Source organism: Notothenia rossii (genome assembly GCF_949606895.1).
Source record: "Notothenia rossii genome assembly, chromosome: 2".
NCBI lineage: Eukaryota > Metazoa > Chordata > Actinopteri > Perciformes > Nototheniidae > Notothenia > Notothenia rossii.
In genome coordinates this window covers 6,177,242-6,198,097 of record NC_136904.1, presented here as the reverse complement: position 1 = coordinate 6,198,097, position 20,856 = coordinate 6,177,242, and the positions used below count along the sequence as shown (strand labels likewise).

Below are 20,856 nucleotides of genomic sequence, written 5' to 3'. Positions count from 1 at the left end.
CTTTAATTCGCTGACATAAAATACGTCTCTAAATAACCCAATGGGGAATCTAAAACGTTGGTTTCTAACAAGTGTCTGAATGAGACGACTAAAGTTCATCACGCCCAACATTAGCCGCCTTTAGCTTAGCGGTGGTGAAGTCATGTGACCGGGCTGTAGTTCCTTTATAGCCCAACATTAGCCGCCTTTAGCTTAGCGGTGGTGACGTGAAGTCATGTGACCGTGCTGTAGTTCCTTTATAGCCCAACATTAGCCGCCTTTAGCTTAGCGGTGGTGACGTGAAGTCATGTGACCGTGCTGTAGTTCCTTTAAAGCCCAACATTAGCTTTTCACTTCAAAAATCAGAAAGTGATGTTAATATGTGGAGATCATCCTGCTGGACAAAACGTGCAAGTCGTAAACGTTTGTTTGACACAAAGATTATTTTTCTGCTATGATCCAAAATCAGAAGGAGAAATCCAATTGGCTTTTTGTCGAGGGAGATGCTGCCTTCAGGGCCCAACACAGAAATAAAAAATCATTGCACCTCTATATAAATTAAAACTGTGAGTGTATAGTGAAAGTAGTTCCTCGTCTTCCTCACCCTGAGCAGCTCCTGGTTCTTCTCCTCCAGCTGGGCCTCGTGCTGCCTCAGTCTCTCCTCCACATTGCCATGGCGTTCCTCTGCCTAAAGATGGAAGAGACAATACAAAAACACATATTTCTTAATATAACCAATCCTCTAAGAGCCGATGAGTGATTAGGTTTACATGCACGTTAATATCCACTATTATATTTGATAATGTTCAGTATAAAGCCCATCTGGAATATGCAACTTAATTGAAGTTTTAACTACAATTTGGGACACATGGCAGTTAATCATTACTGCCAGTGATCAGAGAAGAGACATATCGTACTACTTTTAGATATTAAAACAAGACTTTAATATCAACAGGTTGTTGTATTGAACATCTCAACCGATTTTTGAAGAATAAAGAAGGCTGGTTTTGCATCTCTACGCCAGCAGCGTTAACATTTAAAAAAAAATCCTATTTTGACAGCTCTTTATAAAAAGGGGCATTGATGGTATATGTTTTTTTATTAGCCGTGTCAAGAGCTCAGTAGGAACATTGTCTATTTCAGATTAGGAGGTGAAACCAATGAATATGTTGTGCATGTAAACATAGTCACTTTCTCTGGTGCTAGATTTAATCTTCCCCTAGGGGGGTTTGTCATCCATCCTGGAGAAGGACCTCGCTGAGAATAGTGTTTGAGGTTTTTGGTCCTTCGGAAGGAGGGGGGGGAGGGGGGGGGGGTCACCAACACCAACAACAGCCTGAGAAGCTACAGACGCTAACAACAGCCAGAGGAAACCCACCGGCTGCATGAGGAGAGGACAGCAAAGCAAGGACTAAAACAAATTCAGCAGCCATTAATCTGACCTACGGATACAGGTGTTTGAGTGAATCAAGGTTAAACATCCAAAGTGACTTTTTAAAAAGGACTTTCACGCTCAATTCCCTTAAAGTCAAGGGCCCAACATGGCTGATTGAAAAAAAACATAGCTCAATTACTGTTTAAACAATAACGTTTTTTAAATGGAGTTTTTAATACTAAGAAAAACAAGGTTTTACAGAAGCTCACAGAAAGAAATGTCTATTATTGAGTGAAATATATAAAGCCTTTTCAATAACACATTTCTATTTATGCCGGTTTTAAACTCGAGGAAAGCAAGTCCAACGAGCCGTGGGAAACACAATGAATGAACGACAGTATTTGATCTGTAATTAGGCGTGTTGAGGATCACATGGAGAGTGTAGCAGCAGATGGGATCTGTGTGATGGAGGGTAAACACGTTTCTGAGACGGACTGTCCCACCGTTCTTCGCTCGAAAGGGCAGGGTCTCCTAAAGTCTTTTAAGCAAATCAGCAGGCACTTCCTGTTTGTGTTGGACTACCACAATATTTTTCAGTATTTTGGAAAAAAGGGGATTGAACTGGATGAACTCTTATATTGCGTAAAGAAAAACTACAAATGGTTTTATTCTTACGGATTTAAACATTGATTTTTCTATAGATGCTAAAAACAACTTTATTAACAGCGTATTGTTAGTGAGCAGCAATTATTGATATCATCTCTTCAAATATTCCCAATGCTTGGACTGAAGTGGCTTGTCATAATACACAAACCCCTCTCCAATTCTATGTTTAAGTAACAGTACTTTCTGTTAGGTGTCATGGACCCTTTTCTTAATGCTTCAGGGTGTCTCATTTCTCCATTATATCTTTTGATTGAACCTGTATTTATTATCTATTTGTAAATGAAATGAACTTTATTAGAAAGCTATCTGCATGAAGCGCTAACACAGCTCACCAGCACATGATCACAAACACAGAGAAGGACACGGACTGATTAAGACACCACAGGACTTTAAGATGTGATCTGACGCTGCACTTAACCAGGCACTTGAAGGTAGAGATGTTTATCATATGTTTTCTTTAACCCTCCTGTTGTGTTCGTTTCTCCCTCCTTACTTTGGGGTTCCTGGTCAAACTATTCCCGTTCTGTTTTAAATGTCCTTACAAACAACACTATTACTGGTTTACATGAAAAGCTGCAGTGAATATACAAAGAATAGACGCTGACAATGCATTTTGCCGATGTGAGTACCATCTGATGGATGGACGTAATCTAGGGTTACCTATTCATTATGTATGACTGGGAACACGATAGGTGTTACAAAGTTCACTAAACAACTCACAATTCAATGAAAGTTGAGATCGAATTGTATATGTTCATATTTTAGGAGCACATCATAAGGCCTTGAAGCGATCAAATGTAAAACACAATATGTATGATTGGTGAAAGTCAGATTTGACCCGAACACGACAGGAGGGTTAACTAGTAGTGTGATCAGCTAATCTAACGGCCTGGTTTAGTTCAGCATCAGAACCAAACGTTCCCACTATCCAGGAGTTTTATTCTCTGAGTGAAGCTGCTCTACCTTCTTCTTAGTCTTAGCGCCTTTAGAGCCACACAGAACACACTAAGGGTTTGACAAGGAGGCGGCATGAAGAGCACACAAGAGCAGAGCATGACGTGAAGAAAACAGGTTTAATGTGTGTCACGATTAGACACAGAAAGGAGAGAACATGGACGACAAACAGAATGACTTTCATGACCTGAGGACAGAACAGGTGGACAAACAGAGGATATGTTGAGTTACAGCAGGGTCGATACAATGAGGGGATTTCAATTAGACTTCAGAAGAAAGGCTGAGTGATTTATGAGGGAGAAATAACAGAATGAAGGATTGATGTGGATGTTTTGGAGCTGAATGGATGCAATGTTAAACACAGCAGGAGTTCCTTTATATTTCTGAGCACGTCTGACTTCCACCATGTTCTATTTAAACGATGTTGTGGTTTAAGCTCAGAGGAGGAAATCAGAATCAGAAATACTTTCATATTTCAGGGGAAATTGGTTTTTGTTGTTCCATTTTAGAATGAACAAAATATAGATTTTTTTTAAAATGTGATATGTTATATAACATGGGAGGAAAGAATGTGCAATAATGGATAAATAAACAGAAGGAATTCAAGTAAAATGTTCAATAAAATAACACGTCCGATGCGACGGTGTCAGGACAAAGGGTGTAATATTCTGTACAAACTGTGAAGCCCCCTGAGACAGATGTGTGATATCAGGCTAAATAAATAAACTGTTACTAAATGATCCCATGGGAATATAACAGAACATAATTCATTGTTTTTTTTAAGTATGTGGATTTTTTATGGCTGCAGGAGTTCATTCTCTGCGAGCTGTTATGAAATCTCATGTTTAATGTAATTGCTTACCCTGAAAACAAAATCATTATGAGCGTATTAAACAGAGGGTCTGTAGAGAGACGCAGTGACGCGTCCTAAAACCAGGAAGTAAACTCCTTCCGGTTCCTTCGACAAAAACGCAATGCAATCTCTCCACAGGATTTTGGAAAACAGCTGGAAATCAGGTCTGTGGTTGAAACACATTTAAGAGACGGGTCACGTTTTGTTCAGCCGGATAATATCCACACGTCTAACCTACTTTTATCCTTTTCTAATCATAAATCTAGTCGCCAGGAGCAAAATGCTAACGTTATGCTATAAAGGACCTACAGGAGGGTCGCTGCTTCAACGTCACGCCAACTTCAGATCCATATTCAAACACACAGATTCTAAATGGTACGAGTTGAAGCGTTTGTTTGAACAGTTTGCAGGAGGCAGGGACTTGCTTTCAAGCAGAACAGGGAAAACTAACTTAGAGGAGTGTTTATGGAGGACAGAACATGACATAAGTATAAAAAAATAAATGTGTAAATAAATGTATGAAGAAATACAGGAATAAATAAATAAATACGGAAATAAATAAATAAATAAATAAATACGGAAATAAATAAATACAGGAATAAATAAATAAATAAGGAAATAAATAAATAAATAAATAAATACAGGAATAAATAAATAAATACGGAAATAAATAAATAAATAAATACAGGAATAAATAAATGAGGAAATAAATACAGAAATAAATAAATAAAATAATAAATGCATAAATACATGAATGTATAAATAAATAAATAAAAGTCGAAAATAAAACAGAACATACGTTATTATTATATATCTTTAATATATTTCTACATTTACGGTCACTTACATTTATGTATTTCTGAGTGCACTGCTGATGGATTTAATGTCGTAGAACAAAACCTGATCTGTCTCTTAAATGTGTCTCAACCACAGACCTTACTTCCAGCTATTTTTCTAAATCCTACGGAGAGATTGCATTGGTTTTTGTCGAAGGAACAGGAAGTGGTAAAATGCTAACTCACTGGGTTTTAGGACGCGTCACTGTGGCACTCTATTTCTAAACACTACAAATCCCAGCTATACAAGTAACATAAAAGCAAGACTGTAGAAAGAGAATAATGTAAACAGATTGCATTATTGATGTGAAAAGAGGCGCCTGCTTCCTGATAAGATTAACATGAGAATGGTTGTTGGCCTAATTTTCAGAGAACCACTGTGAGCCAGTTCCAACACAAATAAGGTGCTGAGCCGCTGGTGGAAGTTCAGCAGCAGCGTGCAGGACAAAGACCCAAACTATAAATGGATAAAGACATGAGCCAAATCTCTAAAAATAGGTCCCTGTGGATATTTGGAGAAACATAAACAATGGCTTCCTCGGCAGCTTCCGGAGGGAGGAGCGGCCGCTGCAACGTAAAGGAAATAATCCAAAAGCCCTGGGAACGTACACGCTGTGTGATGAGGTCATGATGGAAGTATGTTAATACACTTTTTCCCCAAAGAGACAAAGGTCGATTGAATCAAAGTGTTGGAGTTGTTCAAAAGTCTAAACTTTTAACAGGAAGGCGTCTTGAAAAATATTTTTTATGGTTATTATCCATATGTTTTTTGTTTCTGAAATGCCTGACTGACATAAAACAACCCAGTTTCTTGCCTGTACAGGTATATAAAAAAAACATGGGATTCAACAGCCATTCAGATTTGGCTCCTCTCTAACGGTACGTCTACACTACAGGCATCAAAAAATGCTTTCAACGCTTCGCCCATTCACTTGAATGGGGTGACGTAGAAGATTTTTAATCTTCGCCGAACTGCATTGTGGGGAGCATGGCATGGCTTTGCAAGCATCACGAGCATCTATCGGCATCAAAAGTTGAACAATGTTCAACTTTTGAGGCTCGATGCTTGGCATCAGCCAATCAAATCCCGTTTATGCAAATCCCGTTTATGCAAATCCAGCCAGTGCAAGCGCAGCCAATCAAACCGCGTGCAAGCTGGGAGAGCCAGACCGCAGTTCATTTCCTCATATTCCAAACGAGATATTACGGTAGCAAATCACCCGGTTCTTTGCGACCAGAACTCTTTACCGGGATACAAACCGGAGGAACCAGGCATGGAGGGAGGTGGCAGAGACAGTGGGTGAAACTGATAGTTTTTTCGCCTGTTTGGAGAGTTTATATCCAGTTTACTTCGTTTTAACATTGCTATTGCTTTGTATGTCGGGGGCGGGAGATTGATGTGATTGGTTGTTCGCAAAAAATCGCCAAGCTTCAGACACGCCCAGCTTCAAGATTTTTTCATGCCTGTAGTGTAGACGGGCCGTAAATGTCACATGCCGAATAAAGCACTCATTATTTGAATATCTCCACCCTTGGCTTAAAAGTGATCTTACTTTTGGGAAGAGGATGGTTAAAGAGATGCAAAAACATGCTTTAGGATTTTCTTAAACCTTGTTGAAACCCTACCTTGAATCCTGAAGTGTGTGTATGCATGTGTTTATATTTAGATGTGTGTGTCGGACACAGAGGGGACATTTACATAATATATGCAATATATGTGTATATATATGTGAATATATATATGTGTATTAGGGCAGCTCAATTCATCGTATTTTAAATCACAATTACGATTATGGCTTGCAACGATTTAGAAAACAACGTAATCGAAATATAACGATTATTTTTTATTATTACCGGTAAAAACATTTTTTTTATTAATTTCTTTGATTATTGGTTTTTCAGTTGAGTTATACTTAAAGTTCAGGATAATCAACTGTTAAAAACATAGTTAAAAAAAAAATTCTCCAATAAATTGATGTTTTCAAAGTCAATGAATAATCGCATTTAATAATTGCTATTACAATTATTGACCGAAATAATCGAGATTATGATTTTTGCCATAATCGAGCAGCCCTAATGTGTATAGATAGACGTTCATGGGGGCATACGTGAATGCATATTTTACGCGTGTTGTATACAGATAAACTTTTTAGTTTTTATATTCATTTTGTAGGTTATATTAAGGAATCATGGGAGTGGTGATTATTTTTATTTTTTCAGTAAGTGCTGAAGTGATTCTCCTTTAAAGTTTGGAGTCAAAATGCCATAATATTTGAGTCTCTGACCAAAACGTTGAGATATGACTCTCGGAGCGCTGCTTTCCCCCGCTTCTACTAATTGTGTTTTCTGATGCCTTGTCTGTATTAATATTGAATTGAAGAAGTAGAATAAATAAAAATGTAAGATAATTGAATGTCCGATTTTATATGTTTGATGTGTTTCATGATAACAGTCAGAAGGCAGGTGCAGAGGGGCCTTTGGGAGCAGACGGGTGGGGTTACCTTGGTGAGAGCAGCCACCCTCTGAGCCAGCTCGGCCTCCACCTCCGGCAGAGTCTCAGCTTTACGGAGCGTCTGCTGAAGCTTCTGCTCCGCCAGCTCTAGCTTCTCCTGCAGCTGCCGGTTCCTGTCCTCCGTCTGCAACAAACAAACAAACAGACAAACAAACAAACAGACAAACAAACAAACAAACAAACAAACAGTCATTATTAGCAAACACGGAGAAGACTGTGCTGCATCCTGGCCTCAGGGTTTGCTTTAAAGGTCACCTATTATGCAAAATCCCCTTTTCCATGTCTCTGCTACATCAACATGTGTCCCCTCTTCTTCATGTCTCTTCTACATCAACATGTGTCCCCTCTTCTCCATGTCTCTTCTACATCAACATGTGTCCCCTCTTCTTCATGTCTCTTCTACATCAACATGTGTCCCCTCTTCTCCATGTCTCTTCTACATCAACATGTGTCCCCTCTTCTTCATGTCTCTTCTTCATCAACATGTGTCCCCTCTTCTCCATGTCTCTTCCACATCAACATGTGTCCCCTCTTCTTCATGTCTCTTCTACATCAACATGTGTCCCCTCTTCTTCATGTCTCTTCTTCATTAACATGTGTCCCCTCTTCTTCATGTCTCTTCTACATCAACATGTGTCCCCTCTTCTTCATGTCTCTTCTACATCAACATGTGTCCCCTCTTCTAATGTAACAGACAGAGAATCAGCACTTTGGAAACAGGGCTGAAACAGAGGGGATTATGGGTAATGCTGCAATGATCTGTTTGGTGTTTCAGCCAATCAGAGACAGTCTCTGGATATATCTGAGACCTGTGATATATTGATGGAAACCGGTATAATTGGGGGCCTTTAAGGTGGAGAGAGTGGAGAGGAATAAGACTGTAGAGAGAGGGAGACAAAGGGGGATGGGTGGGCAGGAAGTGCGGAGGAGAGCATTCATAAGGACACAAAGACGGACGAAGCGCAGAAGAAAGGAGGAGAGAGACGTCTCCATCTCAGAGAGTTCATGTAAAGAAACAGTCAGGGTGTTTGAGGCGTCCCATTCACTGCCTGCTGCGCCGTCACTGTGTGAAAACAGCAGCAGGAAGTCATTAGCAGAAAACTGAAAACTGACAGGAGAGCTGCCAACTGACACTGACACTAGAGTCAGCATCAAGTGTACATCAGATTATAATCTGTTGATGTGTGCAGATTATGGCACATGTTATTATTTATTTTGGGTCAACATTGAGACACTGACTATTAACCATCATTATGTTTTACTCATGAAACATCTTGTGGTATAGAATCAATCTCATTATGGATTAAACTTTATTAAAATTAAAAAAACACTGCTTTAATTGTAACATATTATATATATAATTTAATGAGAGAGTATTTTGTAGTCTATACTTCGATCTGTTGCATTTTTACAGTAGCATGGGCACCTGACCAGCTGTAAAGCAAAAAAGGGATGCGCTTGATTTATAACACAAGAGAAAACAAAAGCCTTTGTTTCTTATCTTATTTTATAATAATAATGTCAGAATTGTAATTGAAATAAAAATGGTTGATTGCACAGAAAATTTTTGTTTATCCACCTTAATCAAACTATAGTTTATATGCCTCTTAGCTTTTAAGTTAAAATGCTGTGCAACCAACTGAATTTTATAAAGGCATGTTTCTTTTGTTTTATTTATATGCTTTCTAGGTACCGTACATGTATGGACACAAAAGGTGAATAACTGAAACGTAAAAAAACACAGAGCTAGTAGACCTGATCCCATGTGATGCAGCTGGTTTAATGTTTTCTAACCTGTTGTCACCAGAGGTTGCGTTAGACTTTTTTGTTGCCCCTCATTTTGACGGACACGATCGTAACATTTCCGTCATAATCCATTAATACCCGTCGGGTCTGTAACAACAAGCTGACGAGGGGGGGGGATGGAGAGCATGCTCGTGAACTATTAGTGCCCGTGTTGTGTCATGTTGTGCCGTGTTGTGCATGCACCTCGCGGACATTTCAATGATCTGTACGGCAAAGTACGGTCTGGAACCGATATCTTTTCCTTTTTGGAGGGCATGCATAACACGGCATAACACCGGAGCCTCGCTGCGGGGAAACTTTGGCGCTGTTCCGAGTTTGATCTAATCCGTCAAAATGACGGACTGCTTTCAGACTTTTCCGTCATTGTTAAAAAAAAAATGATAGACGGAAAATATTCGGTTAAGGCGACCTCTGGTGGTCACACTCAATGATTTTTTAAAAGTTGTATTCTAGGAGTGAGGGGTCTACCTGTCTGAAGAGCGAATCCTTGTTGGCCACTTCGTTCTCCAGCTTGTCGTTGAGGTCGTGGACGGAGGTGGCTTCACGCTGAGCCGCCAGGTAGCGTTTCTCCAGGGTGGTGATCCGCTCCTCCATGTCGTCCTTCTGAGCCATGGACTACACACACACACACACACACACACACACACACACACACACACACACACACACACACACACACACACACACACACACACACACACACACACACACACACACACACACACACACACACACACACACACACACACACACACACACACACACACACACACACACACACACACACACACACACACACACACACACACACACACAGTTTACTTACTAATTGGAAATACTCAAGATCACTTTTTTAATTGATGTCTTAAATATATTGTTTGCTGCACTGTTGGAGGAGCCGGGGACTTCATGTAATGACAACAAAGGTAGCTGTTGTGTAGATAATAAGGAAGTTATGAAAGTCAATGATGGGGAAAATAGAAAACAGCTTAACACTGCAGTGTACATTTAACTGATTATATCTTCCCCTCAGTGTTGTCAATTCAACAAAATGATAAACCCCATTACGTGACAAAATACATAAGTAAAAAAATCTACTTTGCAGTTATTGTTTTTCTTGTATTTATGTTTAGTTTAATCCTCTTCATCCCCTGTGGGACAAACAGTAAGGCCAGAATGAGATCTAGCTCAAGTTGCACCGCTCTGTTCTAGGGCTGCTCGATTATGGCAAGAATCATACTCTCGATTATTTGGGTCAATAATTGTAATTGCGATTATTAAATGTGATTATTCATTGACTTTGAAAACATCCATTTATTGGAGACAAAAAATGTGAACAGCATGTTTTTAACACTTGATTACCCTGAACTTTAAATATAATTCAACAGAAAAAAAAGAAAAAAAAGTAATAATAATACAAAAATAATCGTTTTATTTCGATTAAGTTGTTTTGGTAATCGTTGCAAGCCATAATCGTAATCGCGATTAAAATAATTGAGCCGCCCTACTCTGTTCACATATCTTCATACAGTAGGTTATATAATAAAGGCCATCAAATATGTGTGTTCCATGCATGCTGACCAAATCAATATCCTGCATGATTTCAGTGAGATTTTTTGATGAAATTCCTTAAAAAAAAAATCGTTTTTCATATATATTTTAAAAAAAAATGATGCTTTATGAATTGGATACAATTTTACAGCAATTCCTGTATCAAAAGAAAAAGTAAAAACTGAAGTTTGTTTTTTTATACTTCCACATAATTTTACCACATAATTATTATATTTCTAATATTGAAAGTCATTTAGCTTGGACTTAATTGCACTCCCACTTTGTTTTGATGATAACATTGCACTCTTTAAAAGCATAAAGACGACGGACTCACATTTATTGAATTAACATTTTCACCTGCCACTAAAAACATGGAAAAACTAAATGAATTAAAATGTAATAATTCAAACTCACCTCTCTCAGGTCTCTCTGCAGCCGCGTGTTCACGTCTTCAGACTTGATGACGTCTTTTCGGGCCGTGTCCAGGTCCTCCTCCAGCTCGTTGATGCGTGAAACCATGGCAACCATGCGTTCCTTCATCTGGCCCAGATCAGCGGTCTGACGGTCGACGACGTCCTGCAGCTCCCCGACCTTCAGGAAGCCGTGACCCGACTCCTCGTCCTGACTCAGGGAGCCGTCCGACGACCGCTGGGGAGGAAGTACCAACAAACTATTTCAGCAGAAGATCATTTGGTTTAAAAAAGAGCTGTGTCACTGAGGGCCTTCTTTGAAAATCTAATGAGGAAATGCAAGAAATCAGGAACGAAGATTCTGAAATGAAGATTTGAAATAGGGGGGTCCGGCACGAACAGTTTTATAGCCTTTATTTAAATCATTGGGTGTCTTAAAAGTTTAGGTTTTGTTTGTTTATTTGTCAATAACAAATGTTTTCTTTAAGAAAAATGAAATACATATATGTTAATTTAGTTTTTATGAAAAGGGGTGGGACTAAATAATGGAATTAAGTAGATCATTTGTTTATACATAACTTAGAATCAGTCATATTTCTGTATATCAATTTGACACTGCTTCATTTTGTATTGAATAATAATTCTCATGTATTCTGTAAATAAAATTAATCAAATCAAAAGTTGTACAATGCGTTTAAAGACGAGTTATTATCTCCATTCAATTGACTAAGCCGAGAGCAGGGGATTGAAGGCGGGGCTTAAGGTAAAGTAAACATGGAGAAGCAGTGTTCGGTAACTATGCTCCAAATATCTGGAACAAACTACCAGAAACCTGCCGGTCCGCTACTCTTACTACTTTTTTAAACTTTTAAAGACTTTTCTTTTTGTCGCTGCTTTTAATTGAGACATTCACATCTTACACCTCACTGTAACTTTTATTCATGTACCGCTGTTATTCATGTTTGACTACATTTGCTTTTAAATGCGTGTCTAATATATAATATGTTCCTACTGCACTATTTCTTAGATGTCTTTCATTTTTGTAACGCACTTTGAATTGCCTTGTGTTCAAAGCAGCTATAACTAAACTTGCATGCTCTTTTGGCCCAGATGCAGGTACTTTTGCTCTCTACGAGTCAGGCTAATTTGGCTTCACGCGCCAATGAGAAACGTTCAAAGGATTTTGAACATATCCTGACTCGACCGCTGCATCCAGGTCACTTTATACGTCAATGGCCTCGCCCCCATCCTGGTTTACTTTCCCGTGTATCGCAGTGCGCTGAGCTCACCTTGCCGTTGGTGCTCGGCGTGTTTTCTGAGTTGTGGTTGACCTCGCTGGTCCCGTCTGCCAGCCCTCTCTTCTGGCTGCTCTGCTCCCTGAGGTACGCCAACTACACAAAAACATCAGCATCTGTTAACACCGTTCAGTCACTCAGTTACAATTATCTGGTTGACCAAGTCAGGAGTTTACAAAACACATTGCAACAGATACTCAATTCAACCTTTCAGAGTAAAACCCAGGGTTAGACTGTAATGCATTAAGACCCCATTGAGGAATCCTTTTAAAAGGGTGTCATATTCAGATTGATATTCTGTACACACTGTTAAGGCCCCTGAGACAGATGCTTAATATTGGACTATATCAATTCACTTTGATTGATTGAAATAATTAGCAATGCTGTTATTTATAATCTAAACAAGTACTGTGTGTGTGTGTGTGTGTGTGTGTGTGTGTGTGTGTGTGTGTGTGTGTGTGTGTGTGTGTGTGTGTGTGTGTGTGTGTGTGTGTGTGTGTGTGTGTGTGTGTGTGTGTGTGTGTGAACATATGACACTTAGAAGCTTAGTTAGCAGTATTAAGTATAGCAGTGTACACCTGCTAAATATAAGGCTACACATGTTAATATGTTTCATGTTCATATACATGCATGCATGCATATGAACAAGTGTGTATGAATGTGTGTGCATTTATTTGTATTTACTTACTAAAATTGTTATTTACCTCAGGAATCCTGTAACTTCTTTCTTGGTTATAATCAATAATATTTATGTATTTCCTCTGATTGCACAAAAGTAATAATATGATTTTGATAAATGCAGATCCCACTGTTTTGATTGCATGCAAAAAGCACACTTTCTTACGTTTCGTTGCATACACATATGACAGTTCAAAAAAATGCTTACAGTATCACCATTCAGTAGATCGTAACCCATGTATTGTGATATATATATATATATATATCGTATATCACAGTAGGAACATAGAGCAGGAGAAACGTGCCTAGCTTCAGGAAATAAGGTTACTAATAAAAGCTGAGTGGCAAGTGGTTGTGTGTACGTGTGTGTGTACGTGTGCGTGCGTGCGTATGTGTGTACGTGTGTGTGTACGTGTGTGTGTACGTGTGTGTGTACGTGTGTGTGTACGTTTGCGTGCGTGCGTGCGTGCATGCGTGTGTGTGTGTGTGTGGTCCAAGGCAGATTACCAGGAACAAAAGATGACCGAAGCAGAGAGGAAATCTAGGACACTTCCCAAAGATCCTCTGGGCCTTTTGTCAATCTCGATCCCATTCAACACACAGCGCTAAAAAGCTCTGCATCATGAACACATGTGTGTACGTCAGAGCTGGGAGTGTCTTCCTGAGATACAGTGAATACTCCAGATGTATTCAGTACAGCAGAGACTTCTGAAGCAGGTCAAATGTGCACAAATCCATGTGATAAAATACACATTGCATCTGAGTCAAGTGTTTTATGCCAGCATCTCCTGGTGTGTAAAAGTCTCTTAATGTAATATATGATGACAGCTGATCTAGACTTTGATGTGCTTGTCAACAATTTCTTTTTTGAGGTTCTGTAGGAACAGAAAAATGTAAAAGTAGAAATGTTTTCATATATGTATGTGCCATAAGGTTTGGTCCCTGTAATTCACCAACTTTAAATGAAAGGTGGGGTAGGTAGTTCACTTCAGAAACCTTTGTTGTTATATTCCATGGAATGCTCTTAACATCCTGATAGCAATGAATATCTGAAGTGCTTTGACAATAAACTCATAAAAAAATGTCACCTGTGGAAGCCGTGGCGCTGTAAAAAGCACGACCAATCATCTGAGCCAGCCCGGCTAAAGTAACTGGATGGCCTACCTGCCTGTCAGCCTTCCATCTGTGCACAAACTTATTTCGTGCCCTCATTGGTCATGTGCGCATTCGTGTGTGTTGGAGGAGGGGCTCTGGAAGGAAGTCTGAAGGAAGGGGCAGATTTTTTTCGGCTGCGTATTTTCAAATTCTAGCGCACTCCAGCTGGTTTCTCCATTCTTACCTACCCTACCTTTAATGTCAAGATTAACAAACTTAAAAAAACTCTTAAAATCTGTGTATTCGCATCATTTGAATTGTCCTTTAAATATTGAAATCTAACAATAACTGCAGTAAAAAATAGATAATATATATTAGGGGCTGCCAAGATAAAGCACAACTGCTGTTTCAGTGACGTATTCCTCTAGTTCAACACATTATGAGGATACATTTGCAACATGTAAGGCTACATGTATCACTCACAAGTTGAAAAGCTGAGACTATAAACCGTTTCAGAAGGTTAGGTGATTTTAATGTAGGCTGTTAAGTTGTTCTAGCGAATATGTTTTCATCACATGAATGCAGTTCATTATAGATATTTGGAAAAGTCTCTATTGGTATGGAGCTGGCGTACCTATTGAAAAGCTAATTCCATTATAAGTGTGCTTACTTCTTTGTGTGACATGGTGAGCTGCTCCTCCAATGCGCTGCATCTTTCCAGAGCAACACGTAGTCGCTCCCTCACCTACAACACACGTGACAGAAAAGATGAAAAAAACCTGAAAAACTCCAAATATATTTATTTATGTAGCTTCCATTCTTTTTCCTTTCAATGTCCAACATATGTCACACACGTGTAAACACACACCTTTCATTCATTAAAACACAGACACACAGTGGTACCTTCTCATCGAGGGCTTTGTGGTGTTCAAAAAGTGACTTGAGGGCTTTGAGGACTTCCACCTCACTGGAGACTCCTGCAGGAGACTGAGCCTGCCTCTTCACCACCGTCATCCTCAGGCTGCGCTCGTGCCGAGACACCAGGCACTCCAGGTGCTCCAGCAGCAGCTGATCACACCAGAGGAGAACAGGGAGAAAACATCACATCAAAATCCATTGCTCAAGAGCAGAAGCATAGAAACTAGGGATGGGAATTTGAAAGCAAATGTATATTCGAATATTCGACTTCCCAAAAAACGGTTAACCGAAATGTAAATATCTTATAATAAAAAAAAAGTTGGGTAAAAAAAAATTAAAAAAGATTTCCCCAAGATTTTTTTAAAAATTACTTTGGGGAAAAAAATTAATACATGTTCAAATAATTATAGGAACCAAGTCGAATTTGTAAAATGTATTGAACTGGTGATCACAGTTTGACAGCTATAGGCCTACAGCTTTCATGTGCGGAGGCGATTCACCATCAGCCCAGCTGTAGAGAAGACCCTCTCAGCTGGAACGGAGGTTGCGGGTATAGCAAGGTATAGGAGTGTATATATAAGTTTAATCTGGCATAGTTTGACCTCTACACCGCACTCACTAACCTGGTCGAAATATTTCCTCACATTACTCCTTTTTGACGCCATGTCTGTTGTGTAGGACTCTTCTTAGAGTGTAAATAATTACCGAACTATGACTGGTAAAATATGTTGAATATCGGCAAAACTAAATCTCTCCAGTCAAAATGTCTATGTACTTTGCCGCCACACACGGTTGCCAAGCAGTGCTTATTGTTGTTTAGGCTGGCCACTCATGTGTCGCGAGTGTTGACAGGGGGCGGGGGAGCACGCTCATGAACTGTTAGCGCTGGAACCTCGCAAGGGCTGCGGAGCGCATTTGCGCGAGTGAAGTATAACCGGATGCGAGAGAGATCAGCACCTGCAGCTCTGCCCGCTGTGAGGGACCGGTGAGCGGAGCAAAACACACCTTTAGACATCACCGAACACATTTAGCTATGGCACTGTCGGATACATTGAATTATTCAATTTGATAATATGTAATCAACTTAGGCATCCCTCGCAAAAAATAATAAAAAAATGTAATAACTCATATTCGAATACCTGAATAATTATTCAAATACCTGAATAATTATTCAAATGCCTGAATAATTTCGAATATTGGAATATTCGATTAATGGTTCCCATCCCTAATAGAAACCTGTCCTACAATGATATTGGTACCTTTGCATGGTGAATCGTAATGAACGTAAACACGTGGTCGGTTTTGTGTTTTAGGCTTAATCATTATTTTAGTTAAGGAGGATAACAAATACTTTGTTTCTAACGCTCCAAGTTGTCACACAAAGGGGAACAAATTAATCGTGTTCAGTAATTTAACATTGTGTTGCATCAAGAAGCACCAATAGGTGTTATAATTGCATGGTAGCCCCTCAAGACCCCACCTGTATCAACCACTTTACACTAACTGTTTATCCGCAGCCAGCATAAAGCGCTGGTGAACCTGTAATGAGTTTGTGGTTTATTGCATTAATTGATATGTCTTTTCTACTGTGGATATGTACAGTATATATTTCCTGTATGTTTAGAAGTTATTTAATTATATTTATTGTATCTTTTAATATGTTTAACTCATGTGTAATGCTTGATAACATTACTGCTGTTTCCCATTTTTTAACATAAGTTTCATCACATTGTCTTTCCTTTTACTCGAGTCCACTGCTCAATATTGTTTACAACATACAGTTGTGATGTTGAATATTAAAAAGGACAAACTTTAATGCAACAAGTACGCAAGAGAAAGGGCTTACCAGTAGGGATGCCAGAAACTGACCATGATCAAATTCGAAAATCGGACAGCCCTGGCGAATGTTATTCGCCGCCAAACTGGTGGTGTGACCAATGGCCATTTACAATTATTAATACTCTTACTATTATTAGCATTAGTCTATATGTTGGTTGAAACTAAGGAAAAAAAAGAAAAACATAAATAATAATAAAAATATATATAAATAAAATCGAATTAAAAAAAATAATTTTCGATTATGGAGACTGTGACGAATATTCGAAAAATCGAATAATCGCTGGCATCCCTACTTCCCAGTCAGAGACAGTGGGACTAACACACTCTTTTTGACTCTGGTCTGCTGATGGAGTCTGATGTGATTGAAACGTCACAAATAAAGATGTCCCGATCCGATCACGTGATCGGGGATCGGAGCTGATCACGTGATTTTCAAAAGATCGGAATCGGGAGAAAAAAAATCGGGGATCGGGATTATTATTATTATTTTTTTTAAATACTTTTTTTTAAATTTTGTATTCAATGTTACAAAACAAAAATGACCATGTTCAAGTCTTAAAGTCATCCTGAGGCCTTAGTTTTGGTTTCAAATGACAGAACATCATGTATGTGTTGCTTCTTTGGGGCTTGTTTTCATAGACCTGGTTGCTTATTTCTCTCAAATCTGGCAACAGAGTGGGCAGGGCGCAGTGTCTAATTGTAGCAGTAAGCTAACGAGTACTGATAAGCTTTATTTTGTTTTGATCCAATGCTGCACAACTGAACTGATCCAATGCTGCTGTGAAAGAAAGAAGCTATATCCATGTTGGATAGAATATCCAATTTAAATAAAAAAATAACCTTAAGGGACAACTTGAATGCTTTTTTTTCTCTTAATGCATTGCATAAAGATCGGATCGGGAAAAATCGGTATCGGCAAATTGTCAAAATCAAATGATCGGAATCGGATCGGGAGCAAAAAAAGGTGATCGGGACATCCCTAGTCACAAAGGTAAAATAAAATCCAAAAATCCCACAGCTCAGCTCGCAAACAATAAAATAAGTAAAACATTTGTGAAATAAATTAATAAACAATTATTTAGCAATATATGATGAACAGTGGAGCCCTGCAGTGTGTGGGACCTTTAGAAGGCTCCTTTTGAGAGCACACAGCTACATGTGCTGACATCTAATGTCAGTTGTTGGAATCTTTGGATGATTGAGCAACTTGCCACGCCCCAAACTCGTGACAATGGGTTGTTTTATAAGATATAATTATGGGATTTGTCAACCAGTGTTATGACAACATCCATTCCCAAAACAGACACATGGAGGAATTCAACCGATACGACAGGAGTACGCAGGCGATGTGTAACACTTGTTGGATAATGCAGTGTGTGTGTGTGTGTGTGTGTGTGTGTGTGTGTGTGTGTGTGTGTGTGTGTGTGTGTGTGTGTGTGTGTGTGTGTGTGTGTGTACGAACCCGTGTGTTGTTTCTCTCCGCCTTCAGCTCAGCAATCTCCTCCTCCTTCTCCAGAAGGTGCTCTCGGCATATGTTCACCTCCTTTGTTAGTGCAGCAAACTCCTAGAATAGAAATATACAAATACAGAAACGTGTAAGCACTTCTTAGTGAGCGCAGATCTGGTTTTCCGAAGACGCTGTGATAGAGAAAAAGAAAAAAAGGTGGATAATACTGAGGCTGGGAGCTTGTATCTTTTTTACGGGTCTCAATCGGTCAAAAAATGTAATTGCGTTAATCACAATTATAATTTAGTTTAAAAGAGTATTTTTCCATTGTTTAGGGCGAAATAGAACAAATACACGTGCGGTGTTGTAATAGAGAAATGCATGACAAACTGGTATGCGAAATCTGAGGGTTTTGTACTTTATTATAACTTGATTCCTGAATTATTGCCATGATTTACGGACACTTCGCTAAAGCATCGATACGGCTGGTGTCACAGTGTGAATCCCCTCCGTATAGTAAGAGCTCCACAGGGCAGATCATCTCTGCTGCCATCATACTGCGAGCACCATCTGTTCCTCCAGTGGAGACCCTGTTAACTAACTCCTGTAATGGACATTCGGATTATCAGAGAATTGGATGCTATGAGGTTATATTTAACATATCAATAATAATATTCTGTAAGCCTTAGATGTGGAGAGACAGAAGATCTCAGCACTCAGGAAGGTGATCAGTCACAAGGTGCCATGAAACCACAGGTTGTAATCAGTGATCTGATCCTGGGTCTATTGTACTCTGGCTCAGTAATCTCAAGACTAACTGTATAAAAGCTCTCTCTTCAGTTTGAGTAGTTGCTCTCGGCTGTGGAGACATTGCTCTTCATGTTGTTTGCCTCTTTTGCAAAAGATTAAAGAACCAGAAAATCTCTTTGACTAGTTCACATCAAGAATTTCCACCACACTCCCTCTGTGCAATTCCAGTCAGTTTACGGTTCACTTTATAAGAAGTTGGGGTTATATTTTGTAATGCGATTAATTTCACGTCATCTTTTTAACGCGCCAAGGTTTACACATTTATCGTGAGCGTTAAATGGGCCTGATGGAGAAATACTGAGTTCACTCTTTGGGTTGTTTTAATGCACTGATATCATGTGTGGCTCTGAGACTGTACGAGCTTACAGCTGCCTCCTCTAATGATGACAGAAGACAGGTTGTTGTTCTATTCTGAGGTGGCAGGGATTTATTCGTTCAGGTGGTTGATCTTTATGAGGAGACAGGCACATACTTGTTGTCTCCTACATTATCTCACAACTGCTGGAAGTCCAGAAGACGTCACAGAGGACCCAACTTTAGCGCCACCTCGATTTACGACTTTGTTGTTATCTCCTGTGTTTTGGACTATGTAAGCCTGATGTTTTTTGCTGTTCCTTTGAGCAACATACCTCGTGTGTGTGAGTTAACCCATTTCCTTTGTATGTGATTTAACTCTGCTCCTTCTTGCAGAGCAGGGGATATTGTAAATGCCCAAACATCCCAGCTTATAAATACCTGGAAATGTGGACATTCTCATATTCCTAAAAACCTGTCTGATGATGCTGAGTGAGTGACTAGTGAGTTTGAGTTGAGTTACTTGAAAAACTAAAGTGAAACTTGATTTATTTTATTGCAGGGTCTGATTATTAGCTTGTTTATTTGTGAGATGCAGTGGCACAAAGAAAATGCTTACTTTGTTTGGTCGTACCAGTAGGTACAAAAACACTGGTTTTCTTGTTCCAGTCTGTTACTGTCACTTTGTTTTTGACAAAATACTGCTATCCTACAAAAATGCTGTACAAATCAGATTTATTATGTAATAAAGAAACATTTTCCGAGTAAAAAAATATTTTATTGAAAACATTTTTTTCCCCCTTTATTATTCAATATCGCGGTAAATACCGTACCGTGGACTTGTTATCGCGATATTATCGTACCGTGAGTTTTTGGTATCGTTACATCCCTAGTGTTTATAGAAATGGTGTTGTTCTGTGTGGTAGAGGGTCGCTGTCATTGAAGCGTTTTGAACCCCGGGCCGCTGTTTTGATATTCCGCTGAAGTATACGCTCTGACGTAATAACTCTTCTTTTTTTTCTAGGGAAGGGGGGGAGGGGGGGGTGAGAGGGCCTAGGTATAAAAGTCACGGCTCGCCACAGATCAGCACAGGATCATTAGGCTGGGAAGCAGAAGGTGCAGAACGAGCATTTTCTTACTGATATCCTGCTTGTGTAAAAGTGGATTCTGCGATGATCACACAATAAATGGCCGTGCACATTCCTCTCTCTGCATGCCATCCACAAAATGGATCTGTAGCAATTATCAATGATCAATTATCAATAGGGGTGTAACGGTACACGTACCCGTACCAAAATGATTCGGTACGGGCGCTTCGGTTCGGTACACGTGTGTACCGAAGTTTACCGGACGAATATAACGTATAACGAATATAACCTTTCGGCAAGCAATGTGGACAAGTTCATCTTTCTTTAAAAAAACATGAAAATACAATGACAAGCAAGTCCTAATGTCAAACTGGCTGCTTAGGTACAGTACAGTTCAAATACAGATTATTTCAGTTCATTGAAATGCTGCACCTTAATGTTTATTTTATT

At 39.3% G+C, this 20,856-nt stretch overlaps 1 protein-coding gene across 18 annotated transcripts in view; it reads right to left on the bottom strand.

The window, feature by feature from the left end:
• The window catches only part of ppfia1 (PTPRF interacting protein alpha 1), a 68,853-nt gene that overhangs the window by 29,854 nt on the left and 18,143 nt on the right, over positions 1-20,856 (bottom strand). For all 18 annotated transcript variants that reach the window (XM_079663076.1, XM_079663077.1, XM_079663065.1 and 15 more), the window contains exons 3-10: positions 18,230-18,331; positions 14,914-15,078; positions 14,681-14,755; positions 12,232-12,333; positions 10,947-11,180; positions 9,450-9,596; positions 7,165-7,299; positions 584-667 (exon numbers count right to left, since the gene is read on the bottom strand). In XM_079663076.1, coding sequence (XP_079519202.1) covers positions 584-667; positions 7,165-7,299; positions 9,450-9,596; positions 10,947-11,180; positions 12,232-12,333; positions 14,681-14,755; positions 14,914-15,078; positions 18,230-18,331 — 1,044 coding nt within the window. The remainder of the gene's footprint in view (positions 1-583; positions 668-7,164; positions 7,300-9,449; positions 9,597-10,946; positions 11,181-12,231; positions 12,334-14,680; positions 14,756-14,913; positions 15,079-18,229; positions 18,332-20,856) is intronic.